The 21,588-nt window shown below is 38.0% G+C and overlaps 1 protein-coding gene across 1 annotated transcript in view; it reads left to right on the forward strand.

The window, feature by feature from the left end:
* Positions 1 to 21,588, forward strand: part of OTOGL (otogelin like) — a 96,923-nt gene that overhangs the window by 46,136 nt on the left and 29,199 nt on the right. The window contains exons 26-37 of the mRNA XM_075504264.1: positions 3,998 to 4,132; positions 4,281 to 4,301; positions 4,628 to 4,756; positions 6,474 to 6,593; positions 8,789 to 8,905; positions 11,786 to 11,942; positions 12,492 to 12,518; positions 16,428 to 16,595; positions 18,101 to 18,379; positions 19,004 to 19,121; positions 20,387 to 20,466; positions 21,472 to 21,493. Coding sequence (XP_075360379.1) covers positions 3,998 to 4,132; positions 4,281 to 4,301; positions 4,628 to 4,756; positions 6,474 to 6,593; positions 8,789 to 8,905; positions 11,786 to 11,942; positions 12,492 to 12,518; positions 16,428 to 16,595; positions 18,101 to 18,379; positions 19,004 to 19,121; positions 20,387 to 20,466; positions 21,472 to 21,493 — 1,373 coding nt within the window. The remainder of the gene's footprint in view (positions 1 to 3,997; positions 4,133 to 4,280; positions 4,302 to 4,627; positions 4,757 to 6,473; positions 6,594 to 8,788; positions 8,906 to 11,785; positions 11,943 to 12,491; positions 12,519 to 16,427; positions 16,596 to 18,100; positions 18,380 to 19,003; positions 19,122 to 20,386; positions 20,467 to 21,471; positions 21,494 to 21,588) is intronic.

Here is a 21,588-nt window from a genome sequence, read left to right on the forward strand (position 1 = left end):
CTTTTTCGGCTAGGAAGAAATATGGAAAGAAAGTGCAGTGAAGGCTAGAAAAAGAATGTCCTGAGAAGCGGGACTGACAATGAGCTTTTGACTGACTGCCCGGAGCTGTGACTCTGTCTTCCCTGTTGCTTGGCAACTCCATGTTATCACAAAGAAACTGATATTAAGTTGGAACAGGCTGGATATGGTAATTTACGTGGGAAGATACTCTTGCAGTGGGAAAACCATTTTATTTCTAGTTTCTGTCAGCGTAAGTAGGTTTCACATGATGAACTGTAGTAGTACATCCCCTGTTGGGTGCATTTTACCTAAAAAGGTAAAGAGCGACTCTGCCTTGGAAAGAGATTGTGCAGAAAAAAAAAAGAAAACCAACAAAAAACCCCACCTTGTTATTCGTTAAACCTGCTCCTAGTGTCTACTCAGACATTTCTTCCAGTGGTAGTGACAAAAGCTTGTTTTCATACCTGTGTGGATCCAGTGCAGATTAGAGAGATGGAACTCGATCATTATCATTTACACTATCACAGTTCCTATAAGCTGTTGAGATTTGCCCAAGACCTCACTGTCTTATACAAACATTAAAAGATGATCCTCACTTTATCTAAATAGTCCCTGTTCTTTCTTTTGTGTTGGCAATAGTTAAGTGCTAAGTTTCAACTGCACTTTATTTCTTCCCTGTTGAAAGCAGAGGCTGCACATATAGCAGTTACAGAATAATTTGAAGACCAGGATAGAAACTGTCATTCAACTTTGAATTTGGCTGGTACTGTATGGGTGGGAAAAGACCCAATTTTTATTGAGATGTATGGAGAGAATGGCAAGGGTATGTATGTAAAGCAACTCTTATCTCGAAAGCTTTGAGCCACAAGAGATACGTAATCCATAATGGTGTTTTTATATTTGGGTTTAGGTCTAAGATTTAATTAGAAAGAGAGAAAGCACAGAAGACTCAGGATTTAATGCAAAGCCCTTTTTCTTAAATGCCTGGTTTACTCATAGCTCTATTGAACCACCACCACTGTCTCTCTGCATTTCCATCCTGCATCATTTCTAATAATTTAACGCCAACATGCAGTCCTACAAGTAAGGAAGTACTTCACATGTCTTCAGGACTCCCTGTTCTGGCTTTGGTCAGCAAAACACTCCCTGTCTCCAGGCATCTCTCTACTGCAGAGTTAACTTGAAATATAACTCAACTTTTGCCCTTGGCTCAAATCCCAACCGTACACAAAAACTTCTGACTTGAGTATGTTGATGCTGTTCAGCTGAAGGGATTGGCCTGGTTTGTCAGAAGGCACAGGCAGCAGCTTCAATTAGCATAGCTAAGACAGCTACCCGGTGCTGCTCCAAGAACTTGTCTTCATTGCCAAAAAAGGTGTATTTTTACTGTGGGATAATTAGCCTGAATTAACTATCCTTATTTAAAATAAAGCCCTCCATCTCTTTTCTTACAGTGAAGACATTGCTTTCCTATTAACTCAGAGTGTCCCCTTTTGCTGAGGCTAAGCTAACTGAAGAGGAATGAACTCTGCAATGAAAACAGCCCACAATGTCCTAGGCATCAAATAGACCCGTAGACTAGCAAGCAAAGTCCTTTTCTGAACTGTCTCATGGTGAGGAGGTATCTTCCTTGCTCACTTTTCATTTGGCCAGCACAGAATGTATCAGCTTGCATCCTATCTACCAAACTAATGAGTTTGTCTCCTTTTTAATTTACCACATCACCTCCAATAAATCAAAAAATGCTCTGGGCTGTTATCTGACTTGGAGGGGAATAATTACTGGACTGACTCCAGCAGCAAGCCTGGCTTAATTAAAACACAGTGTATTTCCCAAAAAGGTAGTGACCAATTTTATTCTGAGTGCAACCTAAATCAACTTTATAACAGAACAGAACAGATGAACTTTGCTTTACTCTGAAGCTTTCAGTACTTTTAAACTGAATTCCCCTTCTAAATCATGAAGAGCTGATTTTCTACACCCTCCTTACCACTAGTAGCTAGTGGCTAACTTTACTCACCTTAACTGTTGTTTTCCAAGCTAATTGCTAACACATACCACCTGTTTCTTAAGCCCTGGCATTAGGGTAACAGAAAGCTTGCAGGCAGTCTCCCATACCTTATGTTCATCACATTTGCTCATGCTTGCTGTAGAGTGTTTCCTATGCCAAGCAGCAGCACCTTCTGGCTTGCGGGCCATGCTAGACTAAGGGCAGCAAAGCTGTAGCACCTCCTCTGTGTGGCAACAAAAATACCTCTACGCTTCCCATCATCTAGGGTTGGGTTGGTTTTTTTATTTTAGATTGAAAGTGTTCTTTAAGCAGTTTGGTCACTATGTCTTTTTTTAAGGAAAAAAAGAAAAAGCTGCTTCCTGTAGCACCCATATTTTCTGTACGCAATGTTTCTCACTGGTGAGGAAAAATTGCTGATAAGGTTTTTTATTTTTGATTTCTGATGAGCACAGAACAAATAAGGGTACAAATATGAGACAGGCAAGGAGTAGTTAGGAGTATGTACCCAGCACCTTTCAGGAGTACGCTGCCCAAGGGAGGGAGCAAAGCTCTGGGGAGAGATGCTGTGGGCCCAAACCAAGGCAAGGGATCCCTCCCATTGTGGCCAAGTGGAGCTCTCCAAGAGCATTGCTGGGAACCAAGAGGAGTTCCCAGGACTGGGGAACTGCTGAAGCCACTATTCCTGTCTTTCCCACTGTGCCCGTTAGCACCTGCAGTTAGTTTCAGCTAGTCATAGTCTCAGAGAGTGTTTAAAGGAGAGTGGGAGTAAGTAGAGAAGTTTAAACTTCTTTTTGTTTCCAGCACTACCCAAGTGTCTCATATAAGACTGGATGACTCAGCGGGTGAGATACATAGCTTGCCACCTCCAAGATATTTATTTCGTATCTGTCTCAGGTTTGTAATGACTGTAGGACTGAAATTGATAAAAAATTAAACTGGATTCAGAAGCACTGTTGTTGGCTTATATTAATGTTATGAAGTTAACTCTCTCTTTTCTATAGTTATGGCTTCTTGTTGACTTGCAAGGATTGGTATAGAAATGAATTGAAAGACAAATTAAAATAAGAAATTATAAGAGTAACTCAACTTTATTTTTGTTTGTGATAGCCTTATCAACTCTGAAAATACAGCTGGTCTCCTTTGTTCCAGTACCAGTCATAGCATGGGGAATTACCAGGTGCATGTGTGTTTCCCTCAGGGTACAGAAGAACCACAGAAGCTGTAGGTGAATAAACAGACATGTTGAGCCAAGGTGCAAAAATAATTTTATGTGCCTAGAATGCAAAATTAACTTACAGGCTGGAGAGCCAAGAGATATGGGATTGGAAAGGCAATAAATTTGAATTTTGGGTACTTAAAACACCAGCAAATCAAAACACAACAGAGTAGACAAATCTTCTAAATGTTAAAGAAAAAAACACAAACAAAAATATCAGCAGAAACCTTTGCCCCCTCCAATAACATTGAGTATGACTCATGGTTTTGTGAATTTTGATGGGTGGTGGTACAAAAATTGTTCTATCTACTACTGACAGATGGTAGGTTTCGTGGTTTTAAAAACATGAAAACAGCTTGATCTCATGTACCTTGGTTTAAAAATAAAGCCCTTTTTATAGTATGTCTTGATTTTGACAACCATACTGTGCAGTAAATATTGGATTCCATGTATGAGCACATTTTAAAAGCCTAAACCAGACTCTTATTTTAGGGGTAGGCTGATCCTCTGAGTTTGTGAAGTCCTCAGAAGGAGGACTAACAGCTGAACGTAATGGCTCTTTGTGTTTAACTCCAAAGTTTGAGTTGGTTGTAGGTTCAGCTTTGAATTTAAAAATGCATTTCCTTGTTTGATAGCTTTCTTAAATTTAATTTCAAAGATGTGTAAATACTAAGTTATCCATCTTTTTGTGATGGTAAGCCTGGAATAAATCTGCAGGAGTGAAATGCAATTGAGTCTATAAGTAAAATGATTTCTTCTTCATATTGCAGAGCACAGATAACTCAAATATATCAATAATTGCTCAGAACAAAAAGTGCTTTGACAATGATATTGTTTGCTCGAAGAATGTTTTCATCACTGTTGGAGACACTGAGATTTATTTTAGTGAACCTTCTGAGAAGCAGGTTAGTTATTTTCTTTCCTTTTTGGGTTGCCCTTTAAGATAAGCATTGTAAAGTTACAACTCTAAAGGAGCATGTTTTTGGAAAATGTCTCTCAGTCTGAGTTAACATAGTACAAGTGCCTAGGCCTGGATAAAGCAGCAAGTCCCAGGAAAAATCTCATTTTTCATTGGTTTTTTTTCAAGTCATATTTGTCCTACAAAGAAGACTGCTCAAAAGCCTCAAGCAGTTGAAGCATATTGGCATTTATTTGTTTCTTTCCACTTGGTTTTGAAAGGGAAGCCAAAATACAAAATCAAAGCAAACTTGACTGATTGAAAAGACAAAATATCAAAGTATTAAACAACATTTCTAGTAATATTGTTGATCCAGCTATATGCTAAAGATAAAGTATTCTTCAGTATAGACTTTGTTATTAATTGGCTGCATACCTTGGTAGAATTACTTTATTAGATCTTAATAAATATTCATTTCTGTCAGAAGACCTTAAGGGGACAGGAAAACAAATCTAACTATCAGCTTTGGAAGGCTGGATATTATACTGTGATACACTTTCCAGAACAGGACATTACAATTCTGTGGGATAGGAAGACAATGATGCATGTTAAAGTTGGACCTCGATGGAAGGTGAGCCAAAATAAAAACCTGAGATTTTGTGCAGCTGTCTGTGTTGCTAATGTGATCTCTTATTGAATAACTGTGATTGTCTTTCCTTCATGACTAACTTTCCCAGTGATACAGCTGTTTATCATGGTGTTCAGGTGCTAGTATTTCGCAGCTAAGAAGAAACTGAGAAATGTGACTTAATGGCTGGACTCCTGAAGAGAAGGGGTGGTTCCTACATGCATGTTTACTCTGTTGTTCCGCACATTGCAACCTTGCAGATATGCAGTGATTCAGCTCTGACTCAAAGTTACTTTGCGGGTGGGAAGAGAGGGTTTGTTTTGAATTACCCAGTTCACTGCATGTTTTCATAATTGCTGAAGCCAATGGAAAAGAAGCTTCCATATCTAGCGACATGGAAAACAGCAGGTTTGTAGCACAGATGGGATTAGGCTGATGATGGAACTGCACCCTGAGATGTAGTAGAGGCTGCTGAGATGAACAGATGGAGTCACATTTTGGGTTTAAATTAAGAAGACAAGATACAGGAAAGGATCTAGACAAAACCTGACATTTAAACCTAGTAAGTATACTGTGACAGGCTTCAGCCATGATGCAGGGAAGAATATGAGGCTCCTTCTCTTGCCAGTTGCTCTTCTCTGTTCCATTCCTGCATCATCATCTTGCCTTGGTGTCTCTGCAACTCAGTCTTTGGGTCCTGGCAGAGTAACCTTATCTGCACATTCAATAATTACATTCCTGCTTCGTCTCAACTATGAACACACATATTGAGAGAGGGCTCTTTCCAGTAAAAGAAAAGAAAGCACTCTATGCTAGAATACAGTATCAGATTTTTGAAGTGTAAGTCAAAGTTACAATGACCATCTAATCTGGTTTTAAAGCAACATTATTATAGGCTTTTGTCCCAATAGCCATAAAATGTTTACTTCACATACAAGCTGATGTATCAGCCATCAATACACGTAGTGAAAAAAATTTCTTCTGTTTTTGAGTAAGCTAGCAGGGAGCTGAGTTCTACAGGTTGCAGGCAGGGACACAAATACTTGAAGCTCTTTCTGTTTCCAATGAATGTTTCTTCCGGAGGCTCCAGTTCAGTAAGATAATGTCTGCAGCAGACTTTAAGGAAAAAGAATTCATTAGTGAGCCACAGCACCCTAGAAATCCAACTCTACATTTTACTGTTGTGCAGAAATATCTTTGTCTCTATGTATGTATATGTGTATGCATGTATATACACTTTTTCCATCAGCAGCACATGCCCCAACATAAGAAAGTTGCAGCTGTCTCTTTTGTAACTGCTATTACAAATGTTCTTGCTATTGTGAGCTAAAATTAGAAGCAGCAAGTTTTAATGACAACAACTAGTCAGGCTTCACAATCATGAGGTAATTCACCTGAACTTTTGACTTTTGGACTGGATGAACTCCTAAGCTTTCAGAAAAAAATATCACTAGATTCCAGTCCCTTTTTACAGGCAGACAGTAAGAACAGATTCTGGGAAACGAAGAAAAAAGGAAAACAGAAATTTCTGTTAAAAGTTATTTGCAATATGGAACTGTAAGCATAGCAGAGTGTCAGATATTTTCAAAGTATAAGTCAGAGTTGCATTCACCTTTTTTAGTTTAAGACAGTTTTATTCCACACATGTAATTTGTAGCAATTATTGACTGCCAGTATGTGTAATAAATAAATAAATCAATAAATCCTTCTTCTCTTTTAGGGTAAACTGGCAGGTTTGTGTGGAAATTTTGACAAATATACTTCAAATGACCTGACTACATCAAACAACATGGAGGTGAGAAATGCACAGGTGTTTGGAGACAGCTGGGTATTAGGACAGGTAAGTCCCATGTCCAGTAAAATTTTAGAAAAAAAGGATGATAATTTTAATTTATAAATGAACATGTTATAAGCACATGATGTACAGGAGTTTTCTAAACTCATGGTCAGTGTATAAGAGGACATTTTAATTTTTATGTCTGTAGATGTGAAAGGTTTTAATAATGTCTTATGTCATAGCAAACATATACTGAATTTAAATAAAACCAAACAATCTCTTTATGGAAGAATATATTTTTCCCTATATAAGGTAATTATCATAGCTGTCTGGATTTTCTACAAAGATACCTTGCTTCTGTTATTTTGGATTCAGCCTGATTTTAAAATCAATTGTAATTTCTCTGCTGTTGGAGGCATCACGATATTGAAAGTAAACAGAATCTGAACGCTGGGAAAAAAGGTCTGGAAAAAAGTTTCTTTCTGAACACTGAAAAAAGAATGGGTGATTTTTTTTAGTTGCAGTTTGTAAACAGAGAAAAAACCAATGAAGCAGCAGTGGTGGAGGGGTGAGACAGAAAAGGCTCAGAACAGCAACAGGCACAACCCAGTATGGAAACTTGATTTCTGAGGAGAAGGGAAGAGGCTGTAGAGAGTGGATGACCGCAACTGTGCTTTATAACACAGGAGAATAGTTATTTTATTAATTTGTGCTGAGAAGATGTAAGGTTTTATAGCCTTGTGAACCTCCTGAAAAAGCAGTAAAGCACTCCCTTAGGATGTCTGTGAGAACCAGTTTTTAATCTGTTCCTTCCTTGACTCACAGCAGGAAATTGAACCAACATCTCTCACCTCGTGAAAGAATCTTTACTCCAAAGCAGAACATGTATCATATTTTGAGGCTTCTCTCCCTCAATATCTCCCTTTGGATCTATTTTGCTCTACATAAAATGTTTAAATTGTGTGAGCAAGCAAGGCAAATGTGTAGTGTTGGTGGTTATACTGCTCATCTAGAAGGTCGTACATAAAGAAATGTGTAAATACTTTGTATGAAGTGTACAAATTTTTCTTTTTCAAATTATCAGTTCAGTGGCTGCTTTAAAAAAGTGCAGCATTTGCATAGGACATTAACTTCTAGGATGTTATGACCTTTGCTTATGTGGCCCAAACTTGCACTTGCCTTTTTGTGGCCATATACATATTTTTATAAAATCTCATATAATCTTCCAATCCCTGTGGCTGCCAACGCACTCAGGATCTGAGTTCAATATTGACCTGGCAGGCAGCCTGCACTCAGCCAGACTTGACACTTCATCTGGCTCCGCAGTAGGCATTAGGGATTTTTTCAGAAAGGACCTTTGGCCTTTGTAGAGATGCATCCTGGTCATCTTTTCTGCAAAATCTAAATATTGTAAAGGAGTATTTGATAGCTGGAGGCCTAGAACCCAACTCTGCTACTGGCAAACATGCTTGCATTGGCACTGTGAAGTGTGGGGTGTTTCCAGGGTTTCGGAGGCACCAGGGGGTGCCAGCATGTCCCCCCACGGCAGCATCCGAGCATCCGCACAGGACAGTGTAGGCAGGCGACTGCACTGCAGCTGAGGCACCAGGACACCCCAATGCTGCCTACAGATCCATCATTACCCCCTCTTGGGCTTCCCTGTTGCACCAAGAGAGTATGGTTTTGGATGAACTCGTGTTTTCTGTGCTGAGTGTCATTTTGTTGTATTATTCTGTTCGTTTGTTTTTCTTCTTGAAGAGAGACTTTAAGAGAGGGAGTTTTATCTCAGCCGTTTTTGAGTTATCACGATGACTTTTTTTATGGGTTGCTCTCTTCCTACCGCTGCTTCTTTATTTGAACTCACAGGGCTAAAGCCATTTGTAGTGTGACTCCATTTAAAGTCAGTGCAAAACCACCAGGGATGGATTTGGACCATGTATTTGTTTGTGATGTTACAGTTGGTTGCTCTGGTAATGATTATAATGTGTCACAAAGAAAACATTTTGTCTTTATGCGCTGAGCAGACAGCAGGAACATTTTAGTACTTCAGAACAAAACACAAAGATTCTTTTTTGTGCAAATGTTTTCAATTACAACAACAAATCAGGGAAAGGGGAAGATGAAGAAAATAGCATTTAAACTTTATTTTTGTTTTCTGAGTATGCAGGTATTGAATTATATAATACTATAGTGTACCCGAGTCCACGGTAAACATACCTTCGTATAAAATGTTTGTGGTGTTTTTGCTTGTTTTTAAGTGCAAGAGCCCAAATGAAACACTAAGACCATGTGAGGGACATCAGAGCAAGTTCCCTTATGCCAAAAAGGAATGCTCAATTTTATACAGTGATGTTTTTGCACCTTGTCGCAATGTGGTAAGTTTATTAAATATCCAAGATGTGCTTTCATGTAGGAAAATATTAAAATTCCAGTAATTAATTTCTTCTTGCCATTCCCCTCAGTCTGAATGCTGTGGAGGATACAGAGTAGAGGCCGGCAAGTATCTCTCTGTGGGTGGGCTATGTTTGTGCAGAGCTCCTTGTTCCTTTCAAGACTGGAGCCTAAACATAACAGTGATAACTGGGAGCCATGAGTTAGTAGACTGGATAATCAAGGTTCTGTTCTCTTCAGGTTTTATTTATATCTTTTATTTATATAGGTAATTAAATTTTTAAGGCTTTTGTATATATTGCAGGATTCTAACATAAGCATTTGTGTAATGTGCCTATAGCTTATCTCAAATGGTTTTATTTTGCTAACTGTCCTGCTCAATACACAAAGAAATATGAGAAAATGAGATTTCAGCTTCAGAGCTACTAGTATTTTTAATTGGCTGACAGCTCATCCTCTGCTTTTTGTCAAAACTCTGAGGTACGGTGTCATTGTTTTCCCAATACCTGGCTGAGCCTGGGACTTGAGTTACAACAACGTCCTTAAGTTCAGTCTAGACAAGATGGGGACAACAATAGCTTGTGTGGGAATCTTTTATTCCATTTTAGTCCACCCTTTATCAACACAAGACATGCTCTGTACATTTCTCCTTATTTCAGATTTTAGCCTCCCAAAGGTATTTAGTTATCGAAGGTGCTTCTTTATACCTGTGCAAGCAAGAACCACTACGACATTTCATTTCAGTCTCTTATTTTCTTTATGACTATTAATACTAAATGAGATCATTAGATGTCCCAGCTGAACCTCCTGACTTTCAGGACTGAAGTTTGATATCAACATGGTTAGGAATTTGCCTGAGGAGGAGGTTGCAGTAGCTTAACCCGAGAGATTTATTACTGTTGACTTTAGTTACTATGTAAAGAATTTTTTGAGCATGTGCCTGAGAACATAGTGATGAGTGTATTTTCAAAGTGGAAAGTAATAAATAAAAAGGGAACTTCTGAGAGTTTTTAAGGAGCTGTATTATAATAACTCATAAAGAAAGATGTTTTATCTTGAACATTCATTTTCTATATCTTATCCATGTTGTGATTAAAATTTGCAAACATTATGCAAAAAAAATAGCATAATTATGTTAAAAGATGCATGTCAGGGGCAAAACATGTCATTTAATTAGTATTCAAGTATTTTCACATGCACATATCTATCCTGTATGGGACAGCCTGTAAAGCAAACATCTTTCAGGTGTTTTTACAACCTATTCATCAGTATGTGAAAATACAGCTCTTACAAATGGAATGTAAAGTGACCTCCTATCAAGGATACCTGCGGCTGGCTGCACGGGTGGGGAACTGGGTGCCAAGGAAAAAGCCCAAGCAGAGGCTGACACTGGGGGCATGGAAGGAACAGAAAGTGTCGATGTGGGTTTCAGGATGTGCTTGGAGCAGCGCTCTTACAGTCGCTCCTGCTGTGCGGGTGGTGGAGGATCCTGCTGTGCATGGAGGCAAGCTCCTGCCCGTGGGACAGGCAGCCTCAGAGTTCAGCTGAGGCTGGAAAACCCCGTTTTCAAGGAGACGAAATCTTGCATCTCTGGCTGGCAGTGACTGACGGATTGCAGTTGCCTGGCTTGAGCACTGAACTCAGCGGGGACTGAGGAGCCTTGACATCTCACAGAAAAAAAGGTCTTCCTCAATTCCTCATAACTCCTGAACTCAGCAGGAGCTTTGACCCTAGGCTCCCAGTTTGTCATAACAGCAGGATGTTGCTGACCCATGGAGAGATGCTGTCCTGCAGACATGAGAGACAGGTTGAGCTCTTTGGAGCCAATCTGCTGTTTGGTGGTTCCTGCAAAGCTATGACAGCCATTTTAAATGGAACTAATGCTCATGTCCCCCGCCCCGTCCCCCTGTCCCGTCCCCCCCCGCCCCGTGGTATCCCTGTTTTCAAAATAAGAAAAAGAATGAAAGCAAAATGGCATCTCTCTTCACTGAAGGCAGAGAAACAGTCTTCATATCCCTGCCACCTTCTAGCAACTGCCAGCTGAGAAACTGTCTCCATGTTAGATGAGTGCTGCTTTGTTACTGTGATGGTATTTCTGTAATCTGACATGTGCCATTTGAGTGCTCTACAACTAAGCTAGACCAGAGTCTAAAAATGAGTCTAAACTGAAGGAAAGCATTGCTTTAAACATTCCGTGTGTTAAGTAAGAACACTGTTTTGGAAACAGTGCTCAACATTACAAAAAAGATGATTAAAATACAGGAAATAACGTACCATGTAAACCCATAAAATAACATGATGGGATTTTAGAGTGGGGAAGTGGATTTCTGATCTAATGAAGGTTTGTGGGCAAAGTATATTAAAATCTTGATAAGTGCAGAAACATTTTTCTGCAAAATGTCACTAGTGTGCTCAAGCTTTCTTTCGCTGACCAAAATCCCCTCTACAAATTATTACTTTAATTACTTGATAATCAGAGCTGCAGCTCTGATTTTGTTGTTCATGCAAAACTGACAGGATGACTACAGATGGCAGTATTTGCCTTATAAAAACACAGAACTGCCAGCTTCAATATACTCTGCAAAATCGATGAACAGCAAGTGTGTGGACAGACATACTTGTTCATAGTCACTGAATGAAATTATCTCTTGGCCTGTAACATAGGTACAAGCTGATCATTCGAAGTGTGCTTTTTGTATAGGAATGTACCCAAACCTTAGAAAATGCCTTATTTTTGTGTTAAATTCTTTCAGTCAGTCCAGAGGTAGCACTCCTGCTGAAAATGGTGCAACAGGAATTTGTACAGCTCATGCAATTAAGTCACCAGCCCTCTTATTTTTTTTTTTCTTTTTTCCCCCCACCAGATCGATGTGACTTCTTTTGTCAAAAATTGTCACACAGATACGTGCAACTGTAATCTCGGTGGGGACTGTGAGTGCTTGTGTACCAGTATCGCAGCTTATGCCCATAAATGCTGCCAGCAAGGAGCAGCGATTCACTGGCGATCTCCTTCGCTCTGTGGTATGTACCTGGGCTGGCCTTGCACCAGAGCTCATCTTTGAGGCATCTTTGGCCTTTTGCTGCCCAATAATACAAATACGACAGAAGCAGGTGGACAATAAATGTGCTTCTTCCCATTTTTCAAACTGTCTGTGTGTTAGCTGTTAGTCTTATACACACAAATTTGCTGTCTTACTGAAGAGGACTGGCTGTGCTCAGGGTGTGCCAATGCAGAGACTGTTGGAAAGGTACCGGTATACCAGATCTGGGGTATGTCCAGTGTTCTGTGTAGGGCTGCAAAGAGATTCAGTCCATTCTACTTTTCATTGACAGCAAGAAGGGTTCTCAGCTGTAGAATAATTCATGCTTCAGGTGTGCTGTCCTGGCACATCTATTTGTAGCTGTATGTCACTGAATAAAAGCCTGAGGAAATAAAGTCACTGATTGAAATACATTATAGGAAATAAAACTTCCTCTGATGAAAGTGGATTTTACATTTTTAGGATGCAGATATGCATAGATTCTGCTGTTACTTTGTAATAATAATGTGCTTGTTTTCTTTTCTTTTAGCTTATGACTGCGAATATTACAATCAAGGTATGCAGTATTTGATATTACTGTCTTTGATTCATCCTCATATTTATCTACCTTGCTGAATACACTTTTCATGTTTTCTAGCATACCAGCTAGCTATGTGCTAGAAACAAATCTGTACTCCCTGGTTCCAAAATGGAATCTATTTTTATAAAGCATTTAGTTTCAGATAATTCCCCACATGGACCACTCTGAAATACAGAAGGCATCTTTGATGTACTATTCTATCATCCTTCTTTCCGTATGACACTATTTTGAGATATTTATCTCTCCCCCCCTCACTTATTTTGCTTCTCTGTTAAAAACAAACACCCAAGACATACTTTTCTTGTATTAGTTCACTCAGACTAACCCTGGAAGAAAATCTAGTTTGGTAATTTCTCTCTTTCACAGGTTAGAAGGAATTTTTTTTTTTTTTTTTTTTAACTCCTGATTTGGGTATGTGAGTTTAATGAGCTCAGCAAGTTAGCAAAGCAAGTCCCCATGGGCCTTTCTGCTCTATGTCCAGGAACAGTGGTGGCATGGAAACAAACATCGTAGCTGTAAGCAAAACAACACATCTGGTGTCTCAGATGAAACACGATTCAGTGCACACTGCAAATAAAACCCTTCGTAGCTTGTGCGGAGAAGAATCTCTGTCAGCTGCAGCAGTGTTGGAGGTTATCTCTTTTCCATTCTCCCCATTCCCTAGGGTAGGATTGCATAGTCACAATCCCTTGAGCTCACCAGACCTTCAAATCCATTAGAAAGGAGAGGTGACTTGTATGAGTAGCCTGGAGTATTGTATGTCATTTTGCGACATATTCCTTGTCTATTTAATATCATTATGTCATTATACTGACTTTTTCTTCCCTCTTGTTCTGCTATGGATATCTAAAATACTGTTTTTCTGTGCAATATCTCATGTATTACTTGAGATTTGTCCTATATAAACACAAACAGACAATCCTACTTTAGTAAGGAATTAAAATAGTGACACATTAGTGTGCATCTTAGAAGGTTATACACAATTATTACCATTTGAATTTTCACCTCACTGAACTTAATTGCCTTTGGCACAGGGAAATTCAAGTCCTTTTCTCCAAAAATGAACGGCATGTATATAATGCATCTCTGATGATACTGAGTTAAGATTAATCAGAATAATAATTAATTTGGTATGATTTTGGGGAAAAAATAAAAAAGCCTTATAAATTTTATGAACATTTGTCACATTATGCAATTATCTTCTAGGTTTTCATTCTGAAGTGGCTTGCTTTGTTTTATTTTTCCTTCTTTCATTGACATATAAAAGAGATTGCTCTCGTTCAATTAAAAACTCAATTGAATTAATCGATGGGCTTTTTCTTTGACTTGGTGTATGTAGTTTTAACATTGCCTCTGTTTTTAATGGGTGAAGGTCAGTGGCCCAGCTGTGTTCAATGATCTTAGTAATCCCTAATGTCTCAATTAATAACCTCATTATATTCAATGTGGGGGTGGATTAATGCAGCATATCTTGGCAGTCAGGGAGAAGCTCTAGAAGGATGTTAGTTTGTGCTTGTACTGTAAATTTAAGAACTGGGACCTATTATATTTTGAAATTGATAGGTTACAGGATTTTATGCACAAGTCTCACAAGTATTGTACTGTAAAGAACACTTCCCTAGAATAAGAGTGGTATTCATTTAACAAACTTAATTCCTGTGACATCCCTCTTATATTTGGATACTGCGCATGTCCTTTGTAGGGAGCAAGATACTGAAAAGGAAGGGAAACTTGACTAAATGCAATGATACTAATGTGACTTTTGACATATCTTTTTTATTGACTTGCATCCTATAATGAGCATGATATAGTAGATGATTTTTTTCTCCTCCAAGGAGTCTGGCCCAGTACAGTAGTAGCATGTAGATCTTGCTAGGTATAGCTGACTTTCCATTATTTCTTTGCAATATGGAATTTTGTCTTATTTTAAAAGTAGTAAGGTGTACTGGTTTTGGCTTGGATAGAGTTAATTTTCTTCACATAGTTAGTATGGTGATATATTTTGGTTTTGTGATGAAAACACTGTTGATAACACACCCATGTTTTAGCTACTGCTTACACAGCGTCAAGGCCTCTTCTCCTTCTCACCCCACCCCACCAGCGAGTAGGCTGGGGGTGCACAAGATGTTGAGAGGGGACACAGCTGGGACAGCTGACCCCAACTGACCAAAGGGATATTGTAGAACATATGATGCCATGCTCAGCAATAAAAACCAGTGGGGAGGGCTGGGGCAGGGGAGTTTGCTGGGGCTGCCGTTGCTCGGGGTCCAGCTGGGCATCGGTCAGCTGGCGGTGAGCAATGGGGGTTTTTTGCATCACTTTTCTTGGTTTTGTTTTCCTTTGTTTCTTTTTCTTTTTTTTTCCCCCAAAACTTACTAAACTGTCTTTATCTCAACCCAGGAGTTTTTTCAGTTCTTCCCCTCTGATTCTCTTGGGGGTGGGGAGTGAGCGAGCGGCTGTGTGGTGCTTAGCTGCCTACCAGGGTTAAAATCAAGGATGGTGTTATGCATGTTTCCACCACCAAGTGCCAGCAAAACACCTTTTGGAACATAGGATGGCTCCTCCTCTGATTCTTTTTTGTTCTGCAGGATGTCAAACTGTTGAATCTTTATGGAAACTTTATCAACTACAGCTCACTCCTGCTTTTGCTCAAGTCATAGGCAAAATGTCTGTTAATATGTAGGGATAAACATTCAATGATTTAGAATAAAGAGGCTTTTTAGGATAAATTGCCTCGCCACTTCTTTAAAAGTGGTCATTTTGTGGCAAGTTTGTGGGCTTCATGTGCATATGAGCTCCAACATAGTTTCCATATAAAAACAGTGGTTATTTTCATGCAGTTTTCTTCAGAAATGGTGTTTAACTTCTAGCTGAGCCAAATCTCACTGTTATGAGAATTCCTTCCCTCTTGGAAGAGTCATATTTGAAAGGAGCTGTCTTAGGCTGGGAAAGGGGTTCAGTCTTTTCACTGTAAGGATTAAAAGCTTTCACAAAACTTACACATTTTGTTTATTACTCACAAGGTGAGGTTTTAGAAGTATGCTGCTCTTGGTTCTTTCAGTGGGATATAGTGACAAAGACGGATGCTGCTGTATCTGGATGTATCCCTGTGAGCCTTTCCAGCCCAGCAGAAATAACTCGAGGGGTTTGCTGTGGGGCATGATTAGGCCAGCATCGTTTTGGCAGTGGTACCAGCTGAAGCTGTCGTCACTGTTATATTAGCATGAGATTTTGAATTACTATGTGGTGAACCAGACTGGAAAAATTAGCTGGTTATTTTTCAGCTGGATCACTTCACTGCTGAAGCACTTTGGATGGCATAATAAATGGGTAGTAGGGCAGCAGAAGCAAGTGGTTTGTGGGAGAGGATGAAGCAGACAACTGCTTAAGCAATATTGCTGCCAAAAGTTGAATTACAGCCTTATAATTTGAAATCTGTTTTTTGGGGGGGAATTGCCTTGTAGATCTTAGAGTAGCTTCAGTGTCTTTTGGGGGAATAATATTGAAGTTGCTCTGTTGATCTTTCAAAGTATAGAAATAAGGATATGTAAAAGACTAAATACCATAAAAAAGCAGCCCAGATTGCTTTCTTGTACAGGTCATTTTGTGGGGATAGCTACCCACACTTTTTTGTGCTCACTTTGTATCTGTTGTATTCTGGGCAGCATGCAAAGAATAAGGGAGTACATTGAACAGATAGATACAGACCTACTCCAGCATAATACCTTGAGGCATTGAGCTGTAGTTCCAAATGTCTTTGATTCCAGGTATGGTGAAATCTTTCATTTATTTTAAAATTTTAATTTATGTTATGTCAACTAAGACTTAAGTTTTGTATGTTATGCAAGGAGGATTTTTTTTTCTATTTGATTTTTCTTCCCTTAGGTCTTGGTGAAGGACCATATATTTTGGCAAGTTATGGAGAGAATGACACGATTATAGGAGCTAACGTATCCAGTAGAAGGATATTTGCCCTGCCTAGAACTGGAGCATATGGAAATGTATTTTTCAGTTTCATGATAACTCCAGGTCTTTTCAAAGATAAAGATTTATGTAAGTGTTCTCAACAATTTTTCTAATGGCAATATATATTTTTCAAACTATATGAATGATTTTTGCTGCATCTTCTAAATCTTCTAAAATAGTCTAGAAATTTTTAGTTATTGGAATAAGTGAGGATGAAGTGGCCAATTTCAAAACTGAGGAGGAATACTGATTTTTTAAATTTTTTTTTTTAAATATTGGAAAAACTCTCTGCCAGCTTTAAAGCTGCCTTTTCAAAGATTGTTTTATAAATATTGCAAAATACAAGTGAATAGAATTCCTTTGTGAAAAAAATTAATTAGTTGGTATAATTGGAAACTGAGAAATTTTGCACATGTATCTAGCAAGTATCAACACTGAAGGTGAATGCAGGATATTTTTGTCTCCAGTAAAATTACTTCTACTTTATATTTTCTTTTTTTGTGACTTTCAGTGGACTATAAAATGTGCAACTTAGAACAACTAATCTGTCTCCTGCATTGTTAGTGAGCGCTCTCTCCATACAATGTAGAAGGAAGTTTCTTAGGTGAACAGCTATTCCTAAACTCTATTTTTCACTTATCAGAGACTGATCCAAACTATACAACCAAAAATAAATATGTTTAAATATTTTTCCTTCTGTATATATTTCCCTTCCCTTCCCTTCCCTTCCCTTCCCTTCCCTTCCCTTCCCTTCCCTTCCCTTCCCTTCCCTTCCCTTCCCTTCCCTTCCCTTCCCTTCCCTTCCCTTCCCTTCCCTTCCCTTCCCTTCCCTTCCCTTCCCTTCCCTTCCCTTCCCTTCCCTTCCCATTCCATTGGGTTTGTGCCAATTAAGTCAATACAGATTTTATCATTGCTTTCTCACAGAATTTAATTTGTTGAAAAAACCCCAAACCCTCAAAAATCAACATAGAGAAGGTCTGTCTTCACAGTAAAATTTGAAACTATATTCACAAACAGTTGACAATTTTGCAGTGGAGAAATTAGGTATTTAAATATGATTCTGAAATGAGAAAGTACATAGAACAGAAGAATTAATTAATTCTTGTCAATTCTCCAACCAGTGTAAAGTGGAAGTAAAATATTCATTATATCTGTGCGGTACACGCGTAGTTTTCGTATCTGTGAGGAATGAGATAGTATTAATCTAGGTTAAAGACATTTCAAGATTTTATTCAAGATGAAAACCAAATATGAAGTCAGTCTTCATAAAAAAATGAAAAAATCCCAATTTGAGCAAGTCCCAGTTTGAGACTGCTTATGAACCATTTCAAAGTCCGGTAGCAGTAGGCTGAATGTAGTTTTGATCTAACTGATTAGCTCTCTGGTGGCTCTGGATTATGTGATCATCTGAAATCTCCTTTAGACCCTGCATTTCTAACTTTTTTTTGTGTTACATAAAACGGAAATATTTTTTTGTGAAAAGCAGTTGTTTAAAAGGAGCCACTTAACAGCCAATATATAGATTTTAATCTCACTTTTAAGTTGTTTTCTGTGAAAATCTTACTATTAATATTTTTTTTCTTCTGTGGAAGCTCTCTCTCTTGTTTCCCTTGAATCTGCTGAAAGACCAAACTACTTTCTGTATGTACATGACAATGAAACCGTTGGGTTGGAACAGTGGCAGGCGAGTGCCTCCTTTAGGAGACAAGCCACCTTCTTCCACCACCAGGGCCTCTGGAGTCCAGGGCTCAGCGCCTTCGAACTGCACAGTAAAAAAGGCTTTTTCATCATTCTCACCTCATCTGGTGTTAAAGTGGCAAAGTACGATGATTCGGAAGAATTCAAACGTTTGAGTAGCTTTAGTATTGAAGGTAAATTTTGCATAATCCTCAGGGATAAGTATGTTTTTTTCTGCTTGCCTTCAGAGCACTTGTCTTTCATCAGCAATAGTAACAAATATTTTTTATCCCATTTTTAATTAGTATTTTGTCTTTGTCTTCCATTCTGCCTCCAAGTGCTATTATTTTCTAATTTTTGCAGATATGATGATCACTTCATCTTTGAACTACATTTTCATTGTTTCACTCTTTCAAAATGAACGTGACATGTCACAAAAAGATGCATGTTAATGTCTTGTTAGTGAGCTATAGATATCTATTCTTTTAAATGAATGAGGTAACTGTATTGCTTCTGCAACCAACAGTACCTTCACTATGTGCAACTGATTTTTAAGATTTTTAAACAGAATATATTGTAAAAGTGAGTAGCTGTTTGTGTCTTTGAAGCATCAGTGTCTTTTAGCTTGATTGAATTTAAAATACCTGAAATTGAAAATTAACAAAATCTCACCTATTTGAAAGTTCTCAAGAATTTCTCTACTTGGTGTTCATTTTTTCATTTTTCTGGAAATCCCAATGTACATTATAGAAAAAACTATAAATTTATAGTTTATTGACTACACAATCAATAAATAATATCTTTTCCTTCTTTCTCAGAACTCAGTGCATCTGTGCCTTATAGAAGGATGTGTGAATGGCGATATGAATCTTGTGCTAATCCTTGTGTTAAAACTTGTAGTGATCCTGAAGGAATAGCATGTAAATTCCTTCCTCCGTAAGTAAAATTAAGCTTGTATTGCTACCACATTTTTTTTTTGTAATATGCATACCACATGCTTTCTGAAAATTACTGCAGCTGCAATATCCATTCATTTTTACTCATCCAGATTTCAGTATCACTCTTGTGAGCAACTCTCATGAGTCATGTGAAAACATTTGTAACAAGCCTCTCGTTTCCCATGGTATATCCCATGATATATAATCCTGTTTACATGCCATCTTTCAACACAAGAATAAGAGGGTTTGTATTTAGCCCAAGGGATTAGCTTCTGGTCGTGGTTAAGTAGAAATCTTTTAAATTAAATGAAGGCTATTCCCTCCTATGGATTTATATTCACATCCTAAACCAGCATCCCACGATGCCATAAATGACTACATCTTTCTGGTGTTTACAAGACAGAGATCAACAACTGTGGGAATAGTAAGGGGGGACTACGCCCTCTCCCGTAAGAGAAGGGAACTTTAGACTAAGAGATGGTCATTGGCATGACGGAAGGGATTTCTCACGGCTGATGTTATCTTGGTACTTAGTCACAAGATTTCCTGTCTCCACGGATCCCCCCTGGCATCTACGGAACCACAACAAACTAAAAGGAAAAATGCCTAAAAACTGAAGGCACAAAATCTGGTGGAAAAGAAATGATATTTTGAATTTCAGACTACCTCCCTAGGCATATGCAGTTTATGATTAGGAATATTGCTAATATTACTGATTTTCTCTGTTGGTATTCTTGTCTTTTTCCATATGGACACACTGGTCGTTAATGTCATGATTTCCTTATTAAAAATCCCTCCAAAATGAAAAAATACGGGAATATATGGACTTGTCTGCACTCTCCTATGCTGAAAGTGCACAAGAATGAGACTTTCTATGGAGTCAGTCTAAATATTTCAATGTCTCAAATGAACATACCTGGGTAAAACAGCGGTCTTGTAGAGAAGTTCTTCATCCTATGGAAAACCTTTCTGCTTAGGGATCTGAACTTCCACCTGGTTGTGGGAGAGGATGGTCCAAAGCTATCATGTTCGTCAGCCTACGCAAAAGAATTGATTATTAACAATTTAGAAACAGAATTGTGCTGTTCAGTGTCTTTTTGACCTTAAAATGCCTCAAAATTCTGTGTTCACCATTACACTGGAAAGTTCTCAGAACTCTGATGGGGAAGACATTCAAATGTTTCATTTTGCCAAAGTAAAATAGTTTAAAATTAATTTATATTTCTACTGTGGCTTTAGAATTAACTATACAATATTTTAAAGGGTTGAAGGATGCTTGCCATACTGTCCCAAAAACATGATCCTTGATGAGGTGACACTTAAATGTGTTTATCCAGAAGACTGTAAGTATATTTTATTATATTGGCCTAATCTTATAAATCACTCTAGAGATCCCAGGAAAGTTTTTAATCAAATGTACATTGTCGTTTTTTTTTATTAAATGCTTTACCAGAACATCTTTCTGTTGAAGAATATCTCTCTGGGACATAGACTCCATTCCCAGTCATCCAAAATACATCTCCTACTTCCAAACAAGCCATATCTAAAGTTGAATTCTTTCATTTCTCTAATAGTGTGTTAAATTTAACCTTTTGTGATGATGTCATACTCATCACAACTATATTTGAATATACTGCTAGTATATCATATGTATATGAGAAAGATCCCAAATGGAAGAAATACTGCTGTGGCAAAAAGTTCAGACTTTTCAGTTGATGAGCCACCACTAACAAATTCAGTGCATCTATTTCATAACTTCTGGTGTGTGAAGATACCACATTATTTGCTTATTTTGGGGATACAGTATTCTTTTAACATAACAATTACATTTTAATACTGTCTCTTATTTTATTTTACAAGTTTTGAATCAAATAATACATTATTCTTGATATTTGCTAGTACAAAGTTATCTCATATAGTATACTACCGTCCGAAGATATATTTATTCCAAATATTTTATTATTTTGGATTTACTGAATTTTCCATGAAATTACCTTGTTGCTTCAAAACTGCTCTGCAAAATCAAGGTTTTCACTAATAATAAAAAATTAGCTACTTCATTTGCAAAGAAAATGAGAAAATTCCTTGAGTCAATTGAGTTCCTCAAAGTCATCAGGCAACCTGGAACCATTGGCAAGTTATCTATATTCTCAGAAAAATTCCTTGAGTCAATTGAGTTCCTCAAAGTCATCAGGCAACCTGGAACCATTGGCAAGTTATCTATATTCTCAGAAAAATGATGCTCTGATTTGCTAATATTTAAATGGAACATGAGTAGAGATAGATGTTGCTATTTTGCTTTACCAATAATCCATAAAAGACAATGAAACATGCATTTTTCCTTTTAGGCATACCTGTGACACCTACAGAATCAGCAATTGGAACAAAACCTTCATTATTAATCTCTCTCACGGGTGCTACCACACAGAGATTTCCTCAGACACCTCCTTTATTTGTTACTTCAG

This window comes from Mycteria americana, chromosome 1 (genome assembly GCF_035582795.1).
Source record: "Mycteria americana isolate JAX WOST 10 ecotype Jacksonville Zoo and Gardens chromosome 1, USCA_MyAme_1.0, whole genome shotgun sequence".
Taxonomy (NCBI): domain Eukaryota; kingdom Metazoa; phylum Chordata; class Aves; order Ciconiiformes; family Ciconiidae; genus Mycteria; species Mycteria americana.